At 37.2% G+C, this 11,533-nt stretch overlaps 1 protein-coding gene across 1 annotated transcript; it reads left to right on the forward strand.

Annotated features, from left to right (window-relative positions):
• Window positions 1–3,089: 3,089 nt before the first annotated feature.
• dusp3a (dual specificity phosphatase 3a) lies at window positions 3,090–11,317 on the forward strand. Its single transcript, XM_053640403.1, has 3 exons — window positions 3,090–3,323; window positions 6,512–6,744; window positions 10,311–11,317. The coding sequence occupies exons 1-3, from the start codon at window positions 3,157–3,159 to the stop codon at window positions 10,517–10,519; spliced, it is 609 nt and encodes a 202-aa protein (XP_053496378.1). The 5' UTR covers window positions 3,090–3,156; the 3' UTR covers window positions 10,520–11,317.
• Window positions 11,318–11,533: the final 216 nt, after the last annotated feature.

Consider the following 11,533-nt stretch of genomic DNA (forward strand, 5'->3'; position numbering starts at 1 on the left):
GTAGCCAACTCGTGCAAACGTGGGCGACGTCACGTGTGGTGTACAGACAGAGCGAAAATGAAGCGAAGCAGCGGTGCTGAAAAAGGGAGAAAACAAAAAGTTTTTTTTTTTTTTTTTTTTTTTTTTTTTTAAAAATCAGAGCCTATGAAGTGTTTTAATTAACAGATTTAGCCTGAAGACAAGTGAAGACAAGTTGTAGTTCTGCAGCTGCTGACGGCTCTAGCGTTACAGCTAAAGAACAGCGAGTCTCTCTCTCTCTCTCTCTCTCTCTCTCTCTCTCTCTCTCTTCAAATGAAACTGAACTCTGCAGACATGATCATAGGTGAATTTAATGCCACATGATGATAGTGTGCCATTCAGATGTGGATTCATGTTCAGTGCTACTTCAAATAAATGTGTTTAAATATTACCATAATTTAGAAAAAATAATATTTTAATAAGCTGCTGTCCTACTGTACCATACAGTGACTTATTGTTTGCCCTTGGTTAGTGGTTGTAGTGAAATAGACTTATTTATTAATACAGGCCTAATATCAAGATTAATTTCATAATATTAATACTAGAAAATAAAAGACATTATTATTATTATTATTATTATTATTATTATTATTATTATTATTATAGTAGTAGTATTAAAAGTAGTAGTTGTCGTAGTAGTAGTGGTCTATTTTTTGGGGGGGTAAAATGATTAGATGTGGATTGATATTAGTGTTAAAGTTTCAGTCCTTATTCAGGAGTTGTACAGCTGAGTGGTGCAGCTCTCCTACACTGCATCCAGATGATGCCCCCTGATTAGTTAACATGCTGTCTTTATTGTTTTATATTCTTTGTTACACTGTTCTTCTGTTTCTGCCTATTTTACAAATATGACTTGATATCTGTTCAATGCTACTTCAACGAAATATGTTTAAATAGCATTTTTGTTTCTGTATTGTGTTATATTTTCATTCTAGTAACTGGTGTTAAATTGGTCTAACCATCATTGATGGTTATGATGGGGCGTGTTGTGGGCCAGGTGTGGTGGTCCATAAAAGTCCAGGGCCACTTTTTGGTCCCAGTTCACCCCTGATTATTGCTATTAACGCTAAATAACTTATGCTGAAAATTTAAATATCGATGTTAGAACACAGAAATGAGGGCCCCATTCCTATATTTTGCCTAGGGTCCCCGAATCACTAAATCCACCCCTTTAGTTACGTCTTACACTTGCACACACTCAGACATTAGCTAATCACTTTCCTTTTATTGATCAGTCCTGTCTGCAGAGTCAGCTATTGGACAATGTGGCCTCCTTATTTAGGCCTACTTATATAACAGATCTATTGGATTAAGGACAGTAAGTGAAATCTTTCCACAAGATTTTATCTCTATTAGTCACTTCCAATGACCACCAGACATAGAAATAAATGTGCAACACTATATTTTTGCGGTTTTCTGATTAGGACAGAAAAAATAACTTATGGCATAAAAACAGTATGAACACTTTACACTCTGAACACATATAATTTTGCAATAAGTAATACTTTTGGATAGTGGCACGAAATAGTCTGAATGAGAACAAGCTTCAACTCAACAAGCTTCAAGGATTAATGTGAGAGCATCGCCCCCTTGTGGTTACAAAAAGGAATGACCGTTGTCTTGTGAAATAAACAGTGGATAAAAGGTCATGTAATCAAAAGACATTTTAAGTTATTTCTTTCAGGGCAAGGTCTAGGCCATAGATTTTGGTGGGGCAAGACGACAATAATTATGACATAGCCTCAAATAAAATTAAATTGAGAGGCTATCACATTAGACATTGAACTTATGCTATAAGCTGTCACCATTGTCACAGTGTGAACACAGAAGATGCACACTAATTTCTGATATACAGATTTTCTACTCCATTATCCCTCTTTCCCTCTCCCAATCTTTGCAATATATTTTAGAAATGGTTCTGTACATCATAGACATGCCATCTACATTTACATATTGTCTTTGTTTGCATAGATGTATTAGAATGAAATTCTGATAATTTTCTGTAAAACAAGATGTTGGCAGCCAATACTGTTAAACTAGCCCAATTTGGGCTAGAAACCGCAACCCTGTCAACCATGTTATTAAGTGTCCTGTTCTCTTCTCCTCCCCCAACCATGGGGCAGTGTGATTCCTACCCCAGTGGACTTCTATTAGTGCTTGTGGCAGTTCGCACTTTTGATCACTAAGGGCAATAATAATTCTGTGGAGCTATAAGGAACATTTGCAACATCTAATGCCAACAGATCATTGGAACATCAGCTTATACGTGTCAATTTCTTTTCAGTTGTTGTTCATTCACAAAGTTATTAGTATTTCAACAAAATTTATAAATGTATGGAATTTAAATGTGAATGAGGACTTTATGAAGATTAACATTTGTTGAAAAGCTACTCTTTCATAGACAAGCTGCCACTGAACACCATCTATCCATCCATGCAACCATTTTCCATACCGCTGATCCTACACAGGCCACTGAACCTCATTCGTCCAAATATAGTTCATCATCTTGTGTTTTGTTAAGGAACAGAGCTGTCTAACACATCAGTCCCAACACAACAAATCTCCCATAGGTGTTCAATTGGGTTGAGATGTGCTGACTGCGAAGGTTATAGCATATGTTTTACAGCATTTTCATACTCGGATCCAACCATTCTGTGAGCCTCGTTCCCTGGGTATGGGGGAATTGTCATCCTGGAAGAGAGCAGTCCCATTAGAAATCTTTCATCATAGGATGAAGGTGATCAGTCAGAATAACTTTGTATTGATTGCACCGACTCCTCCCTCTAGGGGACACGTGGACCCAAACCCTTCCAGCAAAATGCCAGAATAAAATGGCACAGATTTTCCTTTAATTTGTCACCCGTCTGTACGTGCTCGCTGTCTGGCGCTCGTGACAGAGTGGTCCCTTTAATGGCGCGCTCGTAGACTTGTTCATCTGCGCGCGTGTCGCTCTCGGTGTTTCTCGACCACTTGCTCTCTCAGGAGTGTCTGAGCGACGCGGGCGAATCGGGGTGTGTCTGCACAAACAAGCAAGCCACCGAGCGCAAACAACACCACCAGTGGATGTAAGATGCAGCACAACGAAAAACTGACGAGCCGGATCTGACACTTGTTTGGCTTGAAAGGCGTCTAGAAAACATGAAGAAGCACCAAAGCCCCGCTAAGCTGGCGGCGGAAGTGCGCGTGCCAGAAGGCGAGGCTACCGTGCAGCAACTCAATGAGCTTTTGTCCGACGGCAGCGGTTTCTACAGTTTACCAGCGCAACATTTCAATGAGGTGTTTCCTAGGATTTACATCGGTAATGCGTAAGTTATGGCGGCCTATTGTTCTGTTCTGATCAGTGTCACTTTAACCTGTGTTTACATTCGTTTCAGTAGATTACAGTGACGAGTAGACCGAGGTTTATCGGCGCATCCGAATCTTGTTCTTAAACAAGACGTTATTCAGGGCGTCGGAACAGAACGGATGCATTTAGATAACCTTTCACCATCAGTCTCCAAGAATGGCACTCACAGAGTTAAATCACTGCTCTAATCTTGTAGGTTAATTGACACATTTTCTTCTATTAGGTTGGAGCAGTGTTATACAAAAGCCTACTCTCTGGATGGGAAGAGTGAATGAGTTGTGGCTCTGTTATTTATAAGCATGGTGGCCTTAACTCTTGTATTCTGTTTGGGTAAAAATGACTCAAATTTGTTTTTTCTTAAAGTAGAACCATACTCAAAAATCAAAATTCAACATGAAACTTTATGTGCTTGTTTTATTTTCTTTGAATAACAAAAGGGCAAATTTTGCTTTTGGTGCATTTGTTGTGCCTACCCCTCCTTCACATTTATATTAGACAAATGATGTTATGTTAATTGTGAGAATAAAACAGATTACAATAAGTGGTACAGTATTAATTAATACCAACTGCTTTTTACAAAAATAAAACGAATCGCTGAATTAATTACATGTCATATTACCTCCATATCTTATTTGCATTCATACCGGATTACAGGTATAAGAAGTGTTTTTTTTTTGTGTAGCCTATTTACTGTTCCCCAAAAATGTGGATCGATTCAAGGTTGGTCAATTCAGATATTATCTGTCTCAGATGCCCAAAATCAATATGACCAGTGTACAGTATATCCCGTCCTAAGTAGAAAAAGCAAAAACAAACCAAAGAACACATTGTGTAAAGATGGGGAAGTTTGGGATTAATTTACTGGCCTCCTGGGTAGTCAGGAGACTAATGGTGAACTCCAGGACCCAAACAAACTATAAACATCTAGGAAAATGAAGACTGTCAGGGGGCCTAACATTCCTGCTCTTGTTTACAATCACATACAACTATAGGTGATGTATATTCTAGAGTAAATTTTAGAGTCAGATTTGGACATTTTTCATGTCCATGTCCTCACATTTATGAGATGATGATTGATTAGAAAAAGTTCCTCTCATGCTGGGAAGTTATGATACTTCTTTGTGTTAAATATTCCTTATATTTATAAAAATTGAGTTATCAACTGAAATAGATAAGAGAAGATGAAACATGCCACACTATAGGTGCAGAGCAAAAATACGTAGTAATCATTTTTATCCACTTTGACTTCATTCAACACTGGAGATTTTGGTGTGTCACTAGTGTGATAATTCATGCTTATTGACACTTTTAAGCAGGCCAGAATGCGATCTGTTAAAAAGTCAGTGAAATGTGTTTTCCCATATTTATTCATTGAAATCTGGTTGCTGTGACATGAAGTGTAAAAGAGGCCTATAGGGCTGTCTTCCATAACTGAATGACAAAGATGGTATGGATTGTGTTGACATACTCTGTGTTAAATGGAAGGATTGATGTCACAGACCTTTTGGAATGAAAAGAACTTGTGTGTATGTAGGACCTTTGTAGATTAAATCTACTCAAACAAATTAAGTTAGTTATTACACAGTAGTGCACAAAGTAGAAACAAGGGTATTAATATTTATTAGATGATAAACATCACCTTTCCAGTGTATTTTCATGCTTTCCTTTTATCAATATTAAGCGAGATCATGCAACAATTTCTCTCTAAATAATAATTTGAACTCACAGCCTTCTGTCACAGAAACTAATCCTTTGAACAACCACTGCCCTTGTTGTTTTCAGAATGTTAGAGCTATCTGCAATATTTTGTCAATTAAAAATAGTGATATTTTTTGCAGAAATAAAAAAAATCGAGATAAAGTTGTATTAAAACTAAAAATACAGTAATAAAAGCACAGTTTAACAGGAACAGGTCAATAGAGGATGTGTTGTGGAGTGGTCTCTGTGTCAGGCATGCTTCACCTCTTTGTGAGGATTCTATTAATAATGTATGTGTAGAGACTGCAGTGAGCTGGGGGGTGAGGGAGCGCAGCAGGCCAGTGAGAAGTATGACTGCAATCTCCTGCAGCTCTGGATGGATGGACTAGTTCAGTGAGAGAATTTGAGTGATAGGTTTTGGTGATTAGGTCAGACTTCACATTTCATCATCACGGTGTATTTATTAACCCCTCCACTTATTTAGCAATAATGGGAGGTTTTGTCATTTTTGTAGTATTTGTAAGTTATTAAAGTTATTGTAATTGCTGCTGAAGCAAAACATGCAGAAGATGATGACTATACGTATGTTAACCAAATGGGATCCATTAAATTACTGAATAGTTTTGGAAGGAAGCAAACTTGATTTATTTGGTTAAATGCAACTAACTCATTATTCCCTTATTCATCTCTCTGCTTATCCATTTATGTATCTACCTGTATTGCATCATGGTCCTCTATAGCATATGACTGAAAAATGAGAGAGATACATTATAAAAAAAGCCTGGACTGGGTGCAGATGAAGATGAAAGTGTTGCAGGTGCTAGAGCAGAACAAAAGCAATGTAACAACATGATGACCGAGCACTCCACTCTGCTTGCGACTCTTTTCTTTTCTATTGCTTTCTTTCTCTCCCTCAAAGCCCTATTTTGGGCATGGTGCTCAGAGTCTGTGGCTCTTTATATGCCTTTGGGCAGCAGCCAAGATCTCGTTGCTGTGTCTGTAGTGGTTTAGAACACTGCTGTCCCCTGAGGTTCAGTAACATGGATTGACATCTCTGCTGTCTAAAAGTAGCTCCACAATTTATTCCTGTCAGGTTCCAGCTAAGTATGGCAAATAGTGAGAGTAGAAGAAGCTTTTCTTAAACTGTCTGGATTTTAAAGTGTGCCATGAACACTAAGCAGCAAGAGCACCATTAGAGAACCATTACAATACCATTACGTAAATGTTCATAAAGTATTAATGTGCATGTGTCTGTAAGGAGAAAAGGAAGATGCAAACGTTATTCATATTTAATGTAGTTCAGTTAGTGAAAGGGAAAAAAAAAATCCTTTTCAGTTGTTTTATTCTTCACTGGACAGGGCTGACGGATGTTAAAACTAACAGTGTCAGCACTGTCAGAGTTGCTGTGGGTAAGGTGAGGTTCACGTGAATTCTTCTTTTGCTTGTCAGGTTTGTGGCCCAGAATGTGATGCGTCTGCAGCGGCTTGGCATCACACACATACTAAACACAGCAGAAGGCAACTCCTTCATGCACGTGAACACCAATGCTGAGTTCTATGCAGGAAGTGGGATCACATACCATGGCATAAAGGCCAATGACACAGAACAATTTAACCTCAGTGCCTTCTTTGAGGAAGGGGCCGACTATATCGATAAGGCTTTGGCACATGCAAATGGAAAAGGTATGTCACAAATATTGGTTATAATATACTTTTGTGAACAAATCTTTCTCTAGAACACACCATGAGTAGTTCCTCTTCAAATATATTTATACACATTTTTGAGATGTATTTTTCCAAGTCTGAAAGTGTGCACAGTATTCATAGCTCACATTTATCTATGGCCTTGAGTCCTGCTCAGACAGATGAATACAGGGCAGGGTTGGCTGAAACCAGGCATGTCTCAGTGATATTAATTGTTTTATAAGATGACAGCCAATTACTCTGCCTGGAAACCGAAACAGTAAATCAAAGTACACTTTTCAGATACAGTAAAACATTGTAATTATCTCAACTAGGAATATTCATAAAAATGAACCCTATTAAATATACTGGGCTATTATTAAATGTTGTATTTTATTTATAAAATTAATACATTTATAAATTATAAATTTATAAATGTAACAATTTATAAAATTGTTACATTTTATTAGTGTTAATTGTTTTGTACAAATTATCTTTTGCTTGCTTTAGGTGACAACATATTGCAATTTCAAAAAGCCATTTTTTTTTTTGCTAATTTAATATTTAATTTAATAACTAATAATACACATGCTTTATATAGTACTGTGCCAAAGTCTTGGACATATGTAAAGAAAAAATGTTAAAAAATTACTTTGTTATTAAAATTAAGTGTTATAAAAGAGCACTAAACAATAAAAATGCATCAGTGGTCTCAGGTTCCCTTCATACAGTTTTATGACAACATTGGCTGGTAAGTTTTTGTAAGCATTTTCTGGTCTAAAAATGTGTTTAAAAAAAAAATTTATAATTTATTTTCTTTACTGACATGCACAAATTTTTCCTGAAATAATTATTTTTGGTTGTAAAAGAATATTTTAAAATGTAATTGATGATGATGATGATGATGATTTTATTTTATTCTATTTATTTATTTATATATTTATATATTTACAATTTGTTCCCTTAACCTCATGTTTCATGCCATGGATCTTATGTCATAGCAGAAGAATGATTATAAAGGATTAATATTTGTGCAGATTCTTTACTGACAACAGAACCAAAACATGTTAAAAGTGGACACTAAGCTTTTAAGTGAGAATTTGATCATAAATACAAAAATCTCTGATTATTTGCTATACCCCTGGCCTGTTTTGCTGCTCACGTTTGTGACAGTTGTGTTCAGAGAATATTTGGTGACATTCTGTGAACAGACTAAGTCACTGAATCTTAATGAGACCAGGGGGTGTCAGAGCACAAGACACACATTGCACTAGAGAGAACATCTGCTCAGGTTTGCAGTAACATTTGAGAAAGGTTATAGTTAGTGGAAGGTCACTGGTAATAAGATCACATTAGATCCTGTTTATGCCTGGTTGTTTCATGCTTCTTGTATTTGTATTGTATCTTGATAAGATTTTAAACATGTGCATTTACACTTGTGAAATTTGTCTACAGGAAGCTGGGCTAAAACCTACTGACTGTATCATGTGTAAAATGCAAATCAGCTTATTCCCCTTGACTACCAGCATTCTGTGTCATTTCTTGTGTCTGGTTATGTTATGAACAGATAAAGTCAGCATTAAAAATCATTATTATGGTTGCCTTTTTTAATTCCATAAAAGCAGTCATGGACCACATATTGATGGAATGCATTGAGAAGTACAGAGATGACTAAACTGTGTCTCAGACCTCTCAGGGAACAAATTTAAATCTGTTTTAAATGTACAGTCATGTGAAAAAATAAGTACACCCCATGGAAATTGTTGGCTTTTTTCATATTTGGACATATTTGATCCTCTTTGAAACAGTGCCTATTAATGAAGTTGATACACTATCAAATGACACATAAAATTGACATTTTGTAGTAATTTTCACAATTTAAATGAACAGAAAACAGATGTCACATGGGAAAAAGTAAGTATACCCCTACATTTATCACACTTTCAAATCCATAAAATTAGAGTCAGATGTTCAAGATTGGTTGCCAGTGATTAGAACCTGCTTAGGAAGTGCAGGTAGAACCGGTCTTATTGAAACCTCTCACATCTAGTGTCTGGTATTCCCTTTGCTATTGAGGTGTGTGGTGTCATCATGCCAAGATCTAAAGAGTTCTGTGAGGCGTTCAGAAAGTCTGGCAAGGGATTTAAAAAGATCTCCAAATTATTTGAAATATATCATTCCACTGTAAGAAAATAATCTACAAATGGTGCAGATTTCAAACAACAGTCCGGACTGGCCGTCCCAGCAAATTCAGCCCAAGAGAAGACCGTCTGATGCAAAAAGAAGTCCCAAAGAACCGCAGAATTTCACAACATGTTCTGCTAGTAAGTCTTGCAACTGTTGGTGTCAAAGTGCATGCTTCTACAATCAGAAAGAGATTGCACAAATTTGATCTGCTTGGGAGGCATTTCAGGAAAAAGCCTTTACAAGACTACAGTTTGCCAATGAGCATAAAGGCAAAGACCAGGCCTTTTGGAATTTTGTGCTCTGGACAGACGAATGAAAGATAGAATTGTGTGGCCACAGTAACAGCAGACATGTTTGGCACAGACCAAAGACAGCTTTTCAGGAGAAGCACCTCATACCAACTGTGAAGCACGGTGGTGGAAATGTTATAGTTTGGGGTTGCTTCTCTGCATCACGGACTACACAACTGTTAACCGTTAATTCGACTATGAATTCTGCATCATATCAAAGAGTGCTTGAAGGTAATGTGAGGCCATCTGTCTGAAAGTTGAAGTTGAACTGAAAGTGGACCTTTCAACAGGATAATTATCCTAAGCACACTAGCAAATCCACTGGCAGTACTTGCAAGAAAACCCTCAAACATCTTGCAACTGAAAGAATATAGCATGGAAGAGTGGTCAGCAATTCCAGAAAGCTTGGTGGACAATTATGCAAAATGCCTACAAGAAGTTATTTCTGCTAAAGGGGCAATACTAACTTCTGAGGCCAAGGGTGTACTTACTTTTTCCACAGAAGTATACCACATCTACTGATATTTCTGTTGAATAAATGATTGAAAAAGCAAATTTTCCTTTGTTCCGGGGTTTTGTTCAAGTATATCAATTTCATTAATAGGCACTGTTTCAAAGTTTATGAAATGTTTGCTTGTCCAAATATGTCAAAAAAGCCAACAATTTCCATGGGGTGTACTTATTTCTTCACATGACTGTATGTATTGGGTGCATTTAAAATTGCAGTTTTACAGTATGTGGATACTTCCTATCTGGATATATGGCCGATGCTCAAGACAATTGAAAGTGTATAAAGTGTATTCTGCTATATTCACATATACCGCATATATACCTAGGAGAATAGAAGCACGTAATTGGGGTATGGGAAAAGGGAGACAGAGATTAAGTTTTAGATGCTCTGCAGAATCTGCAGAATAAGCAAACTAGGAGTTCGTGAGAAGTTGCAGAGGTATGGAGTGGTCGATAATGGTTGTGTGTTTGTGTGAGAACAGTTTTTTAGCCTGTGAGATGGTATGATGATGCAGTGTTCAGACAAATATTCACAGTGCTGTGTGCTTATCCATTTCCTTCACTCTGCTCTAACTTTAGGAAAAGTGTACGTTCACTGTCGAGAAGGCTACAGCCGCTCCCCGACTATGGTCATTGCTTACCTCATGCTGCGCCATAAAATGGATGTGCGAGTGGCGACAGCTACAGTAAGGCACAAGAGAGAAATCGGGCCCAATGATGGCTTCTTGCGCCAGCTATGCCAACTCAATGAGAAGCTGGCCAAAGAGGGCAAGCTGAAGAATAAATGATAGACAACACATCTATCACTCCTCTGGTGCCAGAGATTTGTCTGGTGAAAATATCTTACCAGGCTAGCACCCCCCCATTCTTTCTCTCTCTCTCTCTCTCACACACACACACAGAGCTAAAAGGCAGATACATATTAACAGAATTGTTAAACTGTTAGTCTCGAAACACACACACACACACAGAGACAGTGCATAGGTCTACAAATCTAGAATTGTCTATGATAAATATCCTGCTTCTCTACCTTTTTTTATTTGATCACAGTTTCCCACAGTAATGTATGTAGCCACATGTAAAATAATTCTATTTAATATATTTTACAATATATTTATATTTTGCAATATATTATATAACTTATTGAAAATATTACAGTATATTCCATTTACTTGTGGAATGTGAAACACTTCTGCTGCCATCTGTTTGTACATCTAGCATCTTTGGAGCTCTTTAGCCCAGTGTGCATACAATGGTGAAATTTAGAGCACAGTCACGCTATAGTCTCCCACTGCCGGATTTTTCACAGTGATCGATCCCATTCCATTTTATATGTGGTTCTACATGGAGGAATTTCAAACGATGCAGAGTGTACACATACCTCTGTGGAAAAAGCACCAAAATTACACTTAGAATTAATGATAGAATATTGATTTAGCTCATTGCAGCTGATACTACCGACTGATATTTCCATCAGTGCACACTGAATGAGGTTTAGACAACTGACAGGTCATGTCAGCATTGCTTTTTTGTACCATAGCTTCACACATGTGAAGCAAGTATTGTTCAGCTAACATCTATAAAAAGGAAGTGTCAGTATCAGCTGTGATACAGTACAATATGAGAACCGCATAAATCTGATATGTGAGTTTATTACCAATCCAGAATAACACCAGAACCTTTTATCCTCCTCAAGATCACAGTCAAACTGTAGCATAACCAATAAAATCAGTATGTTTATGTGCTTGCTTATGTAATTGTAAGTATCCTTTATCATGCATCAAATACAAGGTCAAGCCATG

The sequence above is a fragment of the Ictalurus furcatus genome, chromosome 13 (assembly GCF_023375685.1).
Source record: "Ictalurus furcatus strain D&B chromosome 13, Billie_1.0, whole genome shotgun sequence".
Taxonomy (NCBI): domain Eukaryota; kingdom Metazoa; phylum Chordata; class Actinopteri; order Siluriformes; family Ictaluridae; genus Ictalurus; species Ictalurus furcatus.

Bases quoted from the DNA above. Each gene is read 5' to 3' on its own strand.
- dusp3a (XM_053640403.1), top strand. From the start codon at position 3,157: ATGAAGAAGCACCAAAGCCCCGCTAAGCTGGCGGCGGAAGTGCGCGTG. The intron at 3,324-6,511 runs GTAAGTTATGGC...TTTGCTTGTCAG, and splicing joins AGGATTTACATCGGTAATGC to GTTTGTGGCCCAGAATGTGA. The intron at 6,745-10,310 runs GTATGTCACAAA...CTCTAACTTTAG, and splicing joins GGCACATGCAAATGGAAAAG to GAAAAGTGTACGTTCACTGT.